The following is a 16,909-nucleotide window of genomic DNA, read 5'->3' on the forward strand; positions in this document are numbered from 1 at the left end:
TCTCTCTCTCTCTCTCCCTCGCTCTCTTTCTCTGTCTAAATAGGATTTGTATTTTAACGCACAGAGGGGAAGTAAGTTGTTCCAGCAGCTGATTAACTTCCCCCACAGAAACCAGCTCATACTAAAACCTAACCCGAGGGGACTGGACATACCAGTGTCCGTTTCCTCTCTACTGAGACAATCAGCTGCTAATTCAGCAGAGATTCCGTCCATGAAAACAATGCATGCCTGGTGTGTCCACTCCTGCTTGAATAAACATGTTGTGGCTTTATTATAACATTAAATGACACGCATCTACTACATAAGAATCACCTGCAGGTGTGTTTTTACACGTCTGCTGTCTGTTGGTATTGATTGCGTCTTCAGTTTTGGATGCGGCAGGGATGGAGCCTCTTAGGGCTACAGACAGTTCAGTAAACAAAGGACCGGGGGAATACAGTGCGTGCAGCGTGGATCTGTGTGCGTGTTGAACAAAACAATATTGATTTATGACCTGAACAAAAGAGCACTGTTTGTATGGAGAGCTGTATCATTTGTACCATGACAGAACACCTGATACTGTTACTACAGGATGTTCATACCTTGTGTTATCACAAATGGTTTTTTGTAACACTTGCGTTTGAAACTGAGACCTATTAATAATATTAATACACCGTGTGTGTTATTACTGCATGAATGCACACATTAGATGTGTTTTAGTAAAATGAAGACCCACAGTGGTGCTGCGGTGGGCGATCCAATGTTTCCCCCATTGCCATAACAGCAGGCTCTCCTCCCAAAAGCTCCGTCTCCATGGTCACCGCAGGCACGTGACCAACGCACAATGAAAAGACCTGGATGTGATCGACGCACACGGCACCTGCGCGAGCCTTTAACGCTGCCACTCACATTCACGCCCATTCTCCCCGATGCCGACTGAAAGAAACAGTTGATCTAATTCATTAGCTTATGAATAATGCATGCTGCACTAACTGGATTGAATTGCTGGGCATTAACGTCAATCAGCTGACGGCTGTGCAAAAGCAGGTAATCAGACTAAAAGCCAACCCCCCACATTTAAGTAAAATGTTTTAATTTATTTAATAGAATGAATTTACACATTATAAGATATTTTCAAAATTAATATATTATTTAAGTAAAAATATATAAATCAGTGGAACGTTTAACAAAAAATCCAGGAGTGTTTATCTTGTAGTTTTGTAATTACATAAAATATCAAGAACATTATAATTCTACACTGTAAATAATGCTATGTTTCGGCTGTGAATACATTGCTTGTGCCTTTCATTGCATGACTCTAGTCAGTGCATTCTGTTCAGTCTGTAATCATAGGCACAGTGTCTGAGGTGGCGTCTGCGTCCTGGTCACAGTAGGCGTCCAGCTCCTCCAGCTCTCTCTCCACAGGCTTCTCTCCACGTCTGAACCAGATCAGCCGCCTTTCTCTCCTGGCCGTCCTCTGCCTGCCCGCCTCTTTGGCTGCTTCCACCTGCTCCGGGTCCAGCATGGCCTGGACGCTCTCGCTCCTGTCTCCGAGGCCGATGCAGAGGTCTGGGGTCGGTGGGGCGATCACCCCTCCTCTCCGGCCCGTCATCACGTGGACGAACGACAGCGCGCTCCCCGAGGCCGTTCTCTCTGTCGCACAGACGGTGGTGAGGCGTTGGTCGCTGTAGTTCTCCGCTGCTCCTCTTGGACACTTTGCCTTTTTTTTCTTGCTCAGTATGAAATTAAAAACAGCCGTCACCAGCAGCATTATCCCTGAAACCAATGAGTGTTTTGTTTCAGGTGCATAATGAGACATTTTACATTTTAGATGTTCTCATCAGCATCTGCATCTATGCAGGTGTAACGCATACTGAAATTAGAAATAGTGCAGTATCTGCTATGCCATTTTACCTGGGATTATTGCATGCCATACCAACACAGGGTGCAGGAAGCAGACCACCGACATGATGGAATAATAGAGAAATTTATGGAATCCTCCAATGGCGGCCAGCTTTCCCCACAACACAAAGAGCTTCCAGTCTGGAGGACAGCTGGAGATAAGGAGAAGGATGGTGGAGTGAGACAGACTCTTGCTTATGCAAACAGCAGGGGATCTTTAATTCAAACAAATTGTATCATATCTGTGAGGACAGAAAATAATAATAAGAACTGAAAATATCTGTGGGCTGATTCCTTCCAGTAGCTGTGTGTTAGTTTGGATGAGCCCTGAGAACTGTAGTGTAACAAGAGTCTCATCACAGATGTTGCATATGTGTCTACTTACGGCAGACACACGATCAGGAGCGCGTCCACGAAATAGGCCAGTTCAAACATCATGATGCAAACAGATGACACGCTGGGGGGAGACACGGGAGCAGAGCCAGATTACAGTGTGAATGCTGAAGTCATCACATCTGGGTAGTAGCCCATGACAGAAACCACAAACAGCTTTCATTTTATAAATCTGGTGTATGCTCAGCAGTCTGATAACTGTCTAAAAGTGTTCCCAGACCAACTCGGGCCTATCTCTAAAGCCTGATCACTGAGTGTGCATGTGTGTCCGTTTGTGTGTGTGAGTGCAGCATTCAGCTTCTGTGTGTGTGTGCTGACACAATAAACAATTTTGTATTTCTGGCCTCTTTTGGGAAAGCGATCGACTGTGGGACACAGAGAATAAGTGACAAGAGAGACTCCTTTCTGCATCCATGTCATCTCTCAGACTTATTGCTATCGTCCTCTTACCAGTGTGTGTGTGTGTGTGTGTGTGTGTGTGTGTGTGTGTGTGTGTGTGTGTGTGTGTGTGTGTTACTGTATGAGTAAGGAAAAGTACAGTATTTTAATTGTTTTCTCAAAGCCCTTAGGCCTCACATTCTTTGCCATATTAAATCTCTGTGGTGTGTTTGTGACTCAGGAATGCCGTCAGTCAGTGCTCCTGCAGGTTTGGGGTTTGCAGTTGGTGGTGAATAAAAGTGAACACTTACAGCAGGTAGACCGCAAGGCTGCTGAATTCTCCATGATGCAGGGTCTCCACTCCCACAGCACACAGCACTGAAAAAAACACAGGATCCCTTCAGAGGTTACTGACTGTCTCCACCAGATGTCAGACTCTGTTCATGGATTTCATTAGCTAGCGGTAGTTTGACATTTGAATGAATCCAGCTGACTCCTTTTCTGGGATGCTGCTGCTTTATTGTCACATTGCTTCCATTAGCCTGCTCTTGCAGCCTTGTTGAGACAGTTGTGAGGGATTAGTTTAATTTCTGACTTTAAGCCATTTCTGTTCTAATTGAGCAATAATCATGTGCTTAACGCGACCCAGCCTGAACTCATGCTCCATGTGGCAGGGTCCAATACATGACACAGCCTATAGGAAGCTGGAGGAGTTAATGTTGGTAATGGTTACAGTAGTTTGTCATGGCCACAGAGGTCTGGTGACAGCATCATGTTGGCAGTTATCATATCACTGCCAGCAGCACTTTACAGATCACAGATGGTTTTTGCCTATGAATCACAATCGTATGAAAATTGCAGCACTTGTTTGTAAAGTGGTGACTGGACGTCACAGTGTGACACTGTGGATTTATGATGGGTAAACTGCCTTCTCTCTACATTCTAGAAGCTATTACATTTAAATCTCCAACATTAAACTCAATAATAACTGAAACAGGGACAAACTGGACTAACTCACTCTGAAGGACACAAGAGACACTCATCGTTTCTCTATGATCGTTAGTGCATGAGCATCTCGTCATTCTGTTTACGACGTGTTGTGGTTTTGTACCACAGTAACTTAGAGGTTTTCACCTCTTGGCAGGTTCAAATTAAGCCAAGCTGAGAAGCTATTGGCTTGTTTTAATGGAAAGTTTAATGCATTTTTGGCAACACTGTCACTTGTTTTCGCTTGATTGTCTTTGTTGTAAAGCCTCTCTAAATGTCAGCACTGATATGAAAAGTCTGCAAAGAGTTAGAGAAGCTGCAGTGTGAACCAATCCAATTTTTTCGAATGAGGTAAGACGGTTAAATGGTGATTGCCACTAAACATGCTGAAGCAATTTCTCCTGCACGTTTACCAGAAATTCAGAGATTGTTGAATGTATTCTGGTAGTTTATGGAGTGAGAAGTATATATGAGCAGGGTCTTAACATATATGATCTCTCTGCATGCATGTCTGTCTGTGGAACACACACAGACACCGTTAACACAACACTTAGACCCAAGGTGTGAATGTGTTCACCTCAGCTCTGTGATCTGGTTGCACACTTGATTTTGTGCAGCGTGAGGCACATGTCTCTCAGTCAATGTTCAGCGCCTGCAGCTGTTTAAGTTCAAGTGAAGGGGGTGCATTTTTTCATGAAGGAGGCAGCAACCAGAGAATCATTTACCCTGTGATGATTTAATGTGGCTGAAAGAAGAAGAGGGGGGCGTGCAATTTGTACCAGAGTGCCTGAAGAAAAGAAAGTATGAAGGGACAATAATAGCAGGGATTTGTATAAGCAGCGATGTATTTATGCCACATATCAAAAAGGGTTTAGTGTTCATGAACAACACTTCACCATGTTGTTACAGGTTCATGACATCATCATGAGGCACAGGTGGAACAAGATCCCTACATTAAGCTTGTTTGAAAAAAGATACACACATAATACTTTAGAGATAGTTAATATACTAATTTTAGTATTATTTTTTAGTAGTATAATTTCAGCTTTAAACATGGCCTAATATATACATAAGTAAGCAAGTAAAATATCTAACTAGCACCAAGCTCTGATTGACCATCCTAAAAGACACAAGGACTCATTTTACACTAATTTTAATCCAGTTATGTTTATTAATCTTACCTATTGCTGTAGACACTCCCAGGATCCTGCAGGCGCTCTCCACCACAGTCCACCACACGCTCTCTGAGTTTCCCATGACCTCAAACCCGTTCCCTCTCCGCTGATTTAAAAATGTAACCTTCAGCACTTTGCTCTCTTAAATAGCTGCTGAGCAAACAGTAACTGCAGCAGCTTTCTAGACACATCGCTCCTCTCAACTGCATGGATGCTTGTTGGTTACTCCATGGCTATAATGTGGACGCATTTAAATGTTTGTGACTCAATCGCCTGTTGCTCCAGCAACTGCTAATCAGCCACACACACACACACACACACACACACACACACACACACACACACACACACACACACACACACACACACACACACACACACACACCACCATTTGCATTTTAGTAAGTCAGTCAAGGTTAAAATGTTGCACTTTGTCACTAAAGTTAGAAAATACACACTCACACACACATACTGTACACACACACACGAGCTCCTGGTAGTGGAAAAACTAAGCTACACAAATCCCCTTAAAGCTCTAACAAAGACACTTTTGTGTTTTTTTTTAAAGAAAATGTGTGAGCAGAGCTGATAAAGCTACTAAACACCGCACTGACAACACTGAAATTCAGGTCACTTCCATGAGTTTTATGTTGGCACATCCCATTTGCCGCAGCCGTGGCATTTAAAAATCAGTGCTAAATAAAAAGCTTGTGGGTTGCCAGGCTGTGAAGTCTAAATCACCCTGATCTGTGGCGGCCTGTCCAGACATGAATAAATAACCATGGGATGTTGAAAATGATTGACCAACACACAGTGTAGAACATTATCAGACTTGGATCACATTAGCCAGGAACGTATACTGTGTTATTTAAGCCATTAAGCAGTCAGCTGTGTTTATGTTTATTTGACATGCTCGCCCCTCGTAACGACATGAAAAACACTCTCATAAAACACAATTTATGTTAATAGGTCAGTGTGTGATGTGAGGGGATCATTGCTGACATTTACTGCACATGTGAGTCTGACTCTAATGGTCTGGATAAGCCAGAGGGTAGAGGAGTGCAGGCAATTGTTGATTGCCATCTGGTGAGACTGTAAATCTAACACTATACAGTCTCCTGTTTTCATTTGGTCTTTGCTGTAACATGAAGACGCATGCAAATCTCTTTTTCCAAACTCGCCTTCACCTTCCTTCTCACACCTTGCAGTCATTCCCATGTTTCCCTTCATGCGCGGTGTCCTTCAGTCCGTCTGTCAGAACCAATGAAAACACCTCTAATCATAATTACTTCAGCAACAATTGCCTTGTTTTACAACCTTTCTGTCCATATTCACCTCCTACAGGCTGTTTTCAGAGGAAGGTCTTCCATGCCTACAGTACACTGGTACAGAGGGACAGAGCGCCACCTTGTGGTGGAATATTGTTGGTACAGACATTAGAGATTTCACCAACATGATCCCAGTGATTCATGCTCCTAATGATTTTGTTGCATAATCATACTAACCAGTTAAATGTCTTGTTTCCAAGCTTTATTTAAAATTTAGACCAATAATAAAATCTGCACCCAGCATTTGCATTCCATGGATCTCAATAAGCCAACAAAAGGAACTTTGGAGGTCACATGTTAGTATGTAAGCGTGTGTTACTGTAAGTGTTAATCTTTGGCTTCACGATCATGAATTTAAGACCATGATTTTTGATGTTTAAATAAACATCATAAAATTACCCTCAGCGTCTCCAAAGATAATGTTAAACTGTCGCGTCTCATCCATTCAAGCGTGTGATTTAAGCCCAGCTGAGTCAGGAACTTTACATACTGCACAAGAAGACAATGTGATTCTAATCTGCTGTGTGTCTTCGGCACATACCACTGAGGTCATTGGCTGTTTTGCGGTGATGGTGGCGGTGAATTAGTGTCTCTCAAATGACAGCATATTGTGATGAGCCTGAACAGTGCTTCCTCGTTTTCCCCATCATCTCAGTTCTCATTGTTAGTGTAAAAACCTTCCAGGCTTTCATCTGTCGGCCTCGTCTTCACACCAGGTCACACAAAGGCTTAAAAAAACAACTCAGCCCTTTTGATCCTGAAAAGTGGCTTCAGATGAGTAAAGAATTTCTCTCCCAACAATGACAGAAGTTGTCCTGCCAGTATGGCCTGATGGTTTTACACCAGGTCATTATGTTGAGTATTCACAGGACCGTACTCTCCTCACACGTCGTCTAGTAGAAGCAAAGGGAGGGAAGGTACGAGGGCACACACGCTGTTAGTGAACAGACAAGAACTGTAAGCAATCAGAGTTTGGCGCTGGTACTGAAGAGTTCTGGTGGTTTTCTCTCTATTTCTTTTCATATGAAACAATATTTTTGTCCCATGAGTAATTATTCAGTGGTTAGAACACAGAGTCTTTAAAGAGGAAGTATTTGCCCTGTAACTGCGTGGCTGCAGCACAGACTCGGGCCCTGCTCTTCCACCCGGACACGAGGAAGCCTTCAATGTGGCCTGGCTGGGCTGTGTCGCACATGCTCCTCGGTGATTAAAATCCAACAGAGAGAAGTGAGTCTAACATGATTTAAAGTGTGAATAAAAAAATGAAAAAAAACATCATGTCCCCCATGACAATATCTCACATTGGGAAGTATGCCAGTGTAAAAAGTGTGTAATAATGAAATCCAAACGTCAGTCGTAAAAATCTGCTCCTCATTTCTTCCATGTTCCAACTCAGGAGGAGAACGAAAACTCAGTAACTTAGTCTGGCCTCTAAAGAACATATGAGGATTCCCCTAGAGACAGAAGCCTTGTGTTAAAGCATGCAGAGGTTGTTAAATGCACCACTGAGTGCCACTGATCACCACTAATTACTGTATGGAAGCTACTTTCTTCTCTTATGCGTGCAGGTAGATGAATACGCCACAATATATTCGTATCTAATTTCTCAGATACTTGACCCCAGCATGTTTCCAGGTGGATCCCATAGAGATTAATATCTTTTTTCAAGAGCCAAGACTTTTTTTCAAAGTCAAGAGCCAATTTTTGAAGGTGTTGATGTCATTATTTACCACAGCTGGTACAATGATAACATCTCGCTCCTAGTAACTTTAGGAGGTAGGGGTTGAATGCAACACCAGTGTTTTTTATCTAAATGAATAAGAAAAGAACAACTATGACATAATTTAACATGTATTAGAAACACAGGTCATGACTGGAAACATGCTGGGAAGGTGGCTTTGATTTTTTTTAAAAAACATCCTTCAGTTCAGTCTTAGCATTTAGTTTATATAACCCATAATTTTGAAAGTCAAACTATCTCAAGCCTCAAAAACTCAAGGCCTTATGTGACCTGAAATTACAAGTTCCAATATATAATGGAACTTTATTTCAAAGCCATGTTTATGTACGTCTGTCTAGACACATGAGCTCAGACGAATGAGGATCACGTTCAAGCTTGTACATTTCTGGGTCACTAAATATCAGAGCAACGAAAGCGGAGCTTCTGTTTGACTGGTCACTGTGGAATTGTATAGACACATGTTTGGGAAAGTTTGGGATTCCAGGGGATAAAATGTCTCTGATTGGATGAAACTGGCTTGTGTCTGCATGGATTAGTCGTCCTTCACATACAAGTCTGAAACAACTGTCAACCTTGTCCTAGGACAGCTAATAAATTGAGCGATTGAGTTAAAGGTCGAGTTTAAGAGTGCAATCTTGTCTTACTTCATGTCACATTATAAACACCCAGTCATTGCTGCCCTCATATCAAACAGGGCTTCATCATCAGTTCTACATGTATGTGGCTGTGTTTCTGAGTGCGTTCAGTGGTCAGGGGGAGCGCCGTCCTGCAGCCTGGGGAAACGCTTCCATGCAGTTTTGCATTATAAGCAGCTGATTTCCCAGTGGCACCAATGCGAGCGTGCCTCAATCAAGGCCGGCCGGCCGGGAAGATCGCTCCCGCCGATAGTCAGCATAGGTCGACTGCACGCGCTTCACGCTTCATGCATATATGCAAACGGGTGTGTTTTTGCAGTCATGCATTGTGTACTAGTCAGGAAACGTTTTTTTTAAAAATGTGATTAACGTCGAGGGAACTGCATTAATGTTTTGGCTCAATTTTTGAGGCAGTGAGAATAAAATCAAACATCACGAGACAGATTTGTTACCATTATTATAAAAAAAGATAAACATCATGTGGCAGCACTTAGAATAAATGTTGCTCAGGGTACGATGAATGTTGGCCGGTGTTTTAATTCCCAAAACGTGAATTTAAATGACTATGTAGGAAAAGTAGTCCTACAGTGATATGAAAAGACAGATCTGATGATAGAAACTCAGAAATGGTTTATTCTGGCATTCACGGTCTTGTAAGGGTCAAGAAACGGTTTTCCTCCATAAAAACATTTAAGGTAAACTTCATGATTATAATGGCTGCAACATATTTGTGTGAACACCTGTCACATAGTAAATCACATCAGGAGGAAAGTTCTGCCAAATAGCTGAGTGACAACACGCCCATGATAATGTTGTTTCTTTACAGTGAAATCAAATTCTGACATGTTTTATGAGCATTCATGCAGCCACTGATTTGGCACATCTTTAAGCTGATAAGTACAAGAGGAGTCTTAGGAAAGAAAGGAGCAATCAGGCCGTTGATCCTCGATGGACGCGTTGGTGACTGATGCCACAGTGACGCGTTTCGCTCTGGCATCGGTTTGAATCGCTGCCTCTGCGCTGGTCTCCTTTCACTGCGCTCCGACCTTCTGTGAACCCGTGACCCCATTCGACCACACAGAAACGCTCCATCAGCAGAGCAGGGTCACGGCCGCAGGTTAACCTCCTGTGGAAGATGTGTGAAAGTGGTCGACTCTCCCCTTGCGATGATGACATCACGGGTGATCCTTGCTGGGAGTCGCTGCACTGGCAACATGGGTTCACGATAAAGGGGCGGTGATTTAAACACGTAAGTGGTACAAATATTGGATACGCTAATGTAAAAGTGGAGGTGTGGTGCAGAAAGTGGGAGGAGGAAGAGATCAATTTCAGTGAAGAGTGAAAGGTTAACGTTGAGGTCAGTGGTGTTCATAAAGCAGGGGGATTTGCAATTTGTGAAAAAGCCAAGCTTTCAATTTTTGGTATTACGAGAAGTGGTGACCAAGAGGTGTGGGATCCCTGGAGTCTCTTTCAGGCACGGCCATTTGTCTAAATCAAGAAAGTCAGCAGAGTAATGAGTCATGCATGAAATGAATGTTTATTCTTAAGAAAAGACACCATCCAAACCCAGAGTTTGACTTGTAAGGCAGTATGAAGAAATACAATTCTGTTATAGTAAAACTGCAACTTTTTATCGTGGGAATTGCTTGGGTTTTGTTAATTACTGGAGGTGGATGACTTGAAAGCAAAAGTAAAAATAAAAGCCAGATATTTGTTCTGCTACAATCTGGATGTGTGGTGTAACCTCTAGCTCCCATGGTCTCTTCTTTCATTTCTGATTACAGCAGCTCTGGCTTTCATCCAGACACTAGTTGTGATTTGCCTTAAAACACTGCTGCAATTCCAAATGTTTTTATCTCTGAGATTCCCTCCTACACACACACACACACACACACACACACACACACACACACACACACACACACACACACACACACACACACACACACACACACACACACACACACACACACACACACACACACACACACACCTCGACTCCCCATTCCCAGAAATCCAAAAACAGTTTCAAGTGACTCAAACACCTGATGACTTTATAGCCTGTCCGCTTCCCAACCTGTTCCTTCCAGGGGGGTCAGAATTCAGAATTCCACAGAGTGTCTCCACAGAGTGACTCCACAGCGCTCCTGACCCCTGCATCTGCTCCAGTGCGCGTCAGCCTAACTAGGAGCCAAGAGCAATAAAGACGCCTGAAGGCCAGTTTGAAGTTCTACTTACACCACAGCTGTTACCAGAAGTACAGTGAAGGATGACCTGAGGCAACACAAGTGTGGTTATCAAAATGAAACTGCATACTAATAATAATGACCCCAACACATTAAGATAACACTGACAGGCCTGATGGATGCCTCCAAGCCTTTATGCTTGTAATGCAGTACTTTTAATAACCTTGGTGCTGTTTACCTTACGGTTTTTGCCTTTTGCTTACACACTGACAAAGGAATGCTTAGACCAAAGCCTCAATACTTAAACTTCTTGTAGCACAGTGTTAAACACAGTGTAACCACAGCCTAAACACATTTTTAACTTTGCACTTTGGTTTCTTTTTTGTAACACACTTATTGCGAAACACTACACACATTAGACACTTTGTTCAAAACCAAAATCCCCTGTTATCATTGGGAAAACACTCTGTACTGTAGTCACTCACACACACACACCTGAAAACACCAGCACAAAAAACACAACACCAAACAGTCTGAGCCTCAAACAGGCCCCAGGTCAGACATGAAGGCAATGAGAGTCATGGTCATAAGCCCCGCCCACACACACACACACACACACACACACACACACACACACACACACACACACACACACACACACACACACACACACACACACTGTGGATTTTTGGTTTGTGTTTGATTGCAGTGTTTCATTTTGGTAGAGATGTGAGTTGTTAATCTCCAAGTGCTGATATCTGATTGGCTTGTGTGTAGAGTTTTGGCATAATGGGCCAAATTTTGCAAAATGTGTGTAAGCAGCATGTGTGTAAGCAAACGATCTGATATTGTGAGTACATTGGACTTATCTCTGAAGATGTTCATGCCGTGCACAGGAAATGTGTCGCATGACCTGAGGGAAATCCAATACGCTTCATTCAGGCTCCACATACCACACGCTCAAGAAAATGTCTCGCTGCCTTGTGATGCCTGCCACCGCACCTTGTCTAGATTTCATGGTAACGTTCTTTGATGGAGATCGCACTGAGATATATCCCTAAAGCCCCGACCTTTGACCTTTGGCCTCTGGCGACCACTCACAGTCTGTGAACGAGTGGCCCATGCATGACGTGGCATTGGGACAGCAGATCTCTACACGACGACTGTGTGTCTGATGTGATACTGGAATAATACGTAATATACTTTATACTTATACTTATTTATACATCTACAGTATAGAAATAAACTGAATAAAGCTGATTTCTGCTATTTCTTTACTTTCAAAAGCACAAATCTAGACACACATATATCTCCAGCTTTTCTGTAGCACACGTCACCATGTGCCAGACCTGTGCTAACTGATGCAGAGGTCACGGTGGCCCTTGTAAAAACACGTGGTAATTGCTACATGCATCATGCCTTTTGTCACGTATGAGCGAAAAAAAAAATGTTCAAAATGAGTGAGGTTCCCTCACACTTAATGTTTCTGACCTGTTTTCCCTTATCTGCATCGTAACACAAACACATGACGCAGGCCACGAGCCGGAGGACGTCACCATTTCAAACAGTGTGCGACTTTCTTCTAAGTTCTTTGTTTTGACTTTTTCTGCTGAGAAAGCAACAAAATGGTTCTTCTGGGCTTTTGGCAAAGCAGATGCTTATGTTTTACATGAACACATCACGTCAGAGTTATTGCATCTACCTACTGCAGCTGGCAGAAGAGAAACTACACTGACCTTCCCAAATGCTTATTGAAAATGACTCAAGCTTAAAATTTAGCGCTGGTTTATTCTTGTGCCCGTGCCAGAGTTTGCACCCCTGATGTCGACCATCACTTCTGCTTGACAAAACCCAAACACGCAGAGAGGCAGGCAACTCTGTTCTAGGTGAAAAAGTGCAGCTTGGCTTCACAAATTGAGTCTGTGTTTGAGATGTTTCCCCCAGGACCCCACGAATCAAGTCTGACCACAGCTTAAACAAATGCCAGACAGATAAACCCACAATGAACATCTCTCACTCCACAAAGACGCACACACAAAGCACAGAAACAATGATATTTGGAGTATGAATGAAGTATAGATAATTAACATTAAAAGGCAAAATATGAGCCTGGCAGTATAGTTACATGAGGAAACTCCTGCATTTCCTCCAGGGAGCTCATCATAAATCAGAAGACCCTTCTGGAATCCTGCTCGACCACCAGCCTTAAGCTGTTGCCGCGTGGCTGGAGCGTGATCCCAGCGGCCTCGAACCGCCACGCGTGCAAAAGCTCCGCTTGATAGTGTTTATCCAAAGGTACATGTTGGATTATGTCTGGATAAAACGGCCTTGAGCTGTCTCTGCAACAGCCCGAGCGCTCACCCAATGCTTTTTGGGGGCTGGGGCGGCAGGAAACCAGTTTAATCTATCAGGATCAGCCCATTAAGCCCCAGACAGATTCAATTAAAGGAAAAAATAATGACATCTCCCACAATAACATAGCACAGTTCGGTACTGTCTCAGACGCTCACAGATCATCATGCTCTAAACCTTTCATCTTACACTTATTCTTAAGCAGCATAGAAGGTTGTGATTTCATGCATGAAACTGTAAAAAAAAAAAAAAAAAAAAAAAACAGAAACAGAAACAGAAAGCAAACTGTCCAGCGTTGAGAATATCTTCCTCAACCTGAACCGAAGCAGAATGTTAATAGGTTTCAAATTAACATTGTTGTAGTTGTCCAAATACTTCCAAGGCTTTTTCCACGCAAACCTGACCAGCTGTGCAAATATGAAGGATTCGCCCACGGGGAGTATAACTTTCAATTCATACACGAGCCTTGTCTGTCACTGACAGACGAGCCGACGCAGATAGGGTTCAAACCCTGGAAATAAAATATGTAGAGGGGACACCTAATACATCAGGATGATAGAAAAGGCCAAGTGGAGTCTCAACCACAGACATGGAAGCAGTGGAAGCAGAGGGCTCTAATCTCTTCCAGAGGTAGCTGTCCTGCCTTCGCTTCCAATCAGAGTGAAGGATTTGGCTTGTTTTCTGGAGAGAGATGAGAGAGATGTAGATATGGTAATGAAGCTTTTATATGCTAAAGACCTTCGGTGGAATGATAACTTAATTTCTTTTCAGAATGTCCGCAGGAATGATTTAACATTTTGATATGTATGTTTATTGCTGAGTTTGAGATGAGAAGCCTGATTCCATTCATCTGTCTGTTACTCATGTGACACCAGCCAGCTGTTGGTGTTTCTACAAGGTTTAACAGAGTCACTTCTAGGCTTCAGCGCCGCCCCAAGTCGCCTCCTGTTGCCTTTGGACCGATGCTTTCCTCACGATAAACGAATTAACTGATAGCTGTATCTTGCTGTTTAGCAGAGAGACGTGAGGGTGATTGAAATTCCTCATGTATAGTCACATGACGGCTCTTTGTAGCGTTTGCTGATTAGGACGCGTCACGGCCACAGACCCTAGCAAGCAGCAGATCTCCTTTAATTGTCCTATTTGTTTGGTCTAACGTCCACAACAGACACAATAAAGCCCGCAAGCTATTCAGGCACGCAGCCACGCTCCGTCTGCGTCCTCTCATTACCAGTCACACAGAGGGCTGCGGAGCACAGCCCTGGAACAGTCCCTTTTATCTGCTTTCAACCCGTTAATAGCTACTACACGTGTGACAGTGTGATGGTGTCTCCCGCCCCTTCTTCCTCTGCCTTTTCCCTCATGTTATCAGGCCTCTTAAGCTTTCAGATAGCGCCTCGATGCCCGGACGCTTCCCAGCAGCCCCCTGGACGGCCTTCAGCCCTGCTATGGCCGACTGGCTGCAGACGGCCAGCGCGGGGTCACCTGCCGCTGCCCTGCGCAGCCCTGGGAACAAGACGTCACTTATCAGAATCACAGCACAGCGCAGACCCGCTAATCAATGGCACCTGATAACGGCTATGCAGAGGAAGCGAAGGGGGCCACAACGAGTTGAAAGGGACAGTAAGGAGCGAGCTGCATCAAAGACAGAGATTAACGCAGAAGGTGTTTTATCTCCATCCCATAGTTTACTACCTGTTAATTGTGCTCTCCATCCTCTTTGACGGCAGCTTGCTCCAAATGCCGATCTCATTCCGCAGCGTGGGTGAAGACAGAGCAGGGACGCCTGCTGTGGTTGTTGGGGAGGTCTGGTTTTAATGTGTGCGTGTTCACTGCAGGGTTCCTCGTAGTAAACCTCCGCCGTCATCTCCGATCCACATTATTATGGCCCAGCGAAAGATTTATACAAACCCCATCCATGCAGTCTACGCCTCATATGTTGTATTTGCAAATTCAGAAAATGTGCTCCACTGCAGGACGTCATGAATGCAGAGTCACTTGTGTCTCCTTCCACTGTTGTGAGCGTCATGACCAAAAGTAATGAGTGTGAGTAGACAGAGTTTCGCTACTTCCATGCTTCTATTCTCCCTCCACAGTGGCTGAATAGCTGCCAAACAGACATACAGTTCCAGTCAAAGCCAGCTCCGATTTCAACGGCCAGCCAACGTCTGAACAGCAGATTATCGCAGCTTCTTGACCATTATACACCTCTTGAATGGTCTCAGTTCCCAGTTAATGACATCCATGCATTTGTAAAGCGAGGACGTGAAAGACCTAGTTGCCAAAGAAGAAAAGAGAGAAACTCCTATTCCCAAACCTTTCACTGCACATACAGCTATCAGAAACAAAGCGGCTTTTGTCTGGGACGTCTGAGGTTAACAGAGCGTTGTTCAGGTCCACTGGGAACCTCTGCGCTCTCTGACACACACTAATGCAAATACTGACAAGGAAATGTTTATATTAACCATACACTCCATTGTAAAAATAAATCTCATTTATAAAATGCTAGCCTTTGTTTGGTAAGTTCAGCGTCCACATCAGATTGTTTTCAAATGCAGATGCAAAAAACAAAAAAACCCAAGCACCATCTTATTTCCTTTGTTTAGTTAGTTTGTGGCCGAAAAAGGCCAAAGTGGAGCAATATTACTAACAAATGGTAAGAATCACAGCTAAAGAGATTGGACACTGCGATAAACACGAACAGACACTAAACCAGCCCGGGCAACGCTTTGTTCCCAGTTTGCTGACATTTAAAATGCAGCTTGGTTCAATAGGACCTGCCCCTCAAGGCTAATGGAGACTGAAGCAATTTATACAGTATCTGCGTAGCTGTCAAGACACAGAAGAAGAAAAATATGAGTGGGATCAAATCCCTCTGAAGAGACCACAGTGTAGATTAAAAAGAAATTGCATTATTGTTTTAACATTTTTACCTTCCACTCACATGTTAGAATACAACAGATTGTTTTCATTCATCTTTATTCTCGTGTCATCCTAAAAAACTGAACCAGTAACTCTGCACATGTTGAAACAGCGGAGTTTTGGTGACAGCCCCTCACTGCTCTGTGTGGTCGAACGGACGTGACAGGGGCGTGAAGTCATTGTTGCGGCGGAACAGTGTGGAGAAGATGGATGAGGAGACGAGAAGCGAGCAGAGTTGGTAAACTTGTAAATGAGCTGCTAAGCCTTGTAAACTTCTCCATACGGGCCCCGTTTCTCGCTCCTCGTGAAAAATAGGCCGTCACTGTCGATGGACAAAAAAAACGGGGGGGTGCACGGCATCGGAGACGTCAGGACTGTTGGAAACAGTTCACTGTGGGTTTGGAGACGCACAAGCAGAAATGTAACCATTCTTCATCTGTCATTTTTTGTTTTCTGAAGTACAGAAATGAACAGATCTCGTTTCACCACAGCTTCAGAGTCATTATTTCTGTTTCCACTCAACCAGAGCGCAGCGGCCTCGGGATCTATTTAAATCTGTAGTTATTCCTGTTGTGACAGAAACAAATTAGCTCCCAGTGAGAGTTTAGTGGCTTCAGTTACACTTCATCACAATGTTTGGCAACATCTGTTTATGGGGGCAGAGCGGCCATTCTCTGGTGTGTTGCCTGAGGCAGGTGTGCTGAGAAAGTGTGTGACATGTTAGCGGTGGGCGACCTGAAAGCATAAAAAAGGTGGTCCGGCTTGTTCGCCATCAGACCACATGTGGAGAGAATGGAAACGAGCGCTGATGTGTCTACTTCAAAGACCGACCGACACCAGAACAGATGTGTTTAACCAAACAGTTAACACGTGATTTTCAGATAAAAATGGACTAAATGCTCTTAGAGTCTTTTTTCCTCTTACTTTAAAG

General features: G+C 43.7%; 1 protein-coding gene across 1 annotated transcript; it reads right to left on the reverse strand.

Annotated features, from left to right (window-relative positions):
* Window positions 1-1,051: 1,051 nt before the first annotated feature.
* tmem72 (transmembrane protein 72) lies at window positions 1,052-5,066 on the reverse strand. The gene is made up of 5 exons (XM_029126903.3): window positions 4,821-5,066; window positions 2,964-3,030; window positions 2,267-2,338; window positions 1,894-2,033; window positions 1,052-1,755 (listed from the first exon to the last, which is right to left on the reverse strand). The coding sequence occupies exons 1-5, from the start codon at window positions 4,894-4,896 to the stop codon at window positions 1,316-1,318; spliced, it is 795 nt and encodes a 264-aa protein (XP_028982736.1). The 5' UTR covers window positions 4,897-5,066; the 3' UTR covers window positions 1,052-1,315.
* Between the last annotated feature and the right edge of the window lie 11,843 nt (window positions 5,067-16,909).

The sequence above is a fragment of the Betta splendens genome, chromosome 15 (assembly GCF_900634795.4).
Source record: "Betta splendens chromosome 15, fBetSpl5.4, whole genome shotgun sequence".
Lineage (NCBI taxonomy): Eukaryota > Metazoa > Chordata > Actinopteri > Anabantiformes > Osphronemidae > Betta > Betta splendens.

Coding starts and splice junctions, on each gene's coding strand:
- tmem72 (XM_029126903.3), bottom strand. CDS start 4,896: ATGGGAAACTCAGAGAGCGTGTGGTGGACTGTGGTGGAGAGCGCCTGC. Junction 3,031..4,820: donor GGGAGTGTCTACAGCAATAG/GTAAGATTAATA, acceptor TGTTTTTTTCAG/TGCTGTGTGCTGTGGGAGTG. Junction 2,339..2,963: donor AGCCTTGCGGTCTACCTGCT/GTAAGTGTTCAC, acceptor GTCTCCCCCCAG/CGTGTCATCTGTTTGCATCA.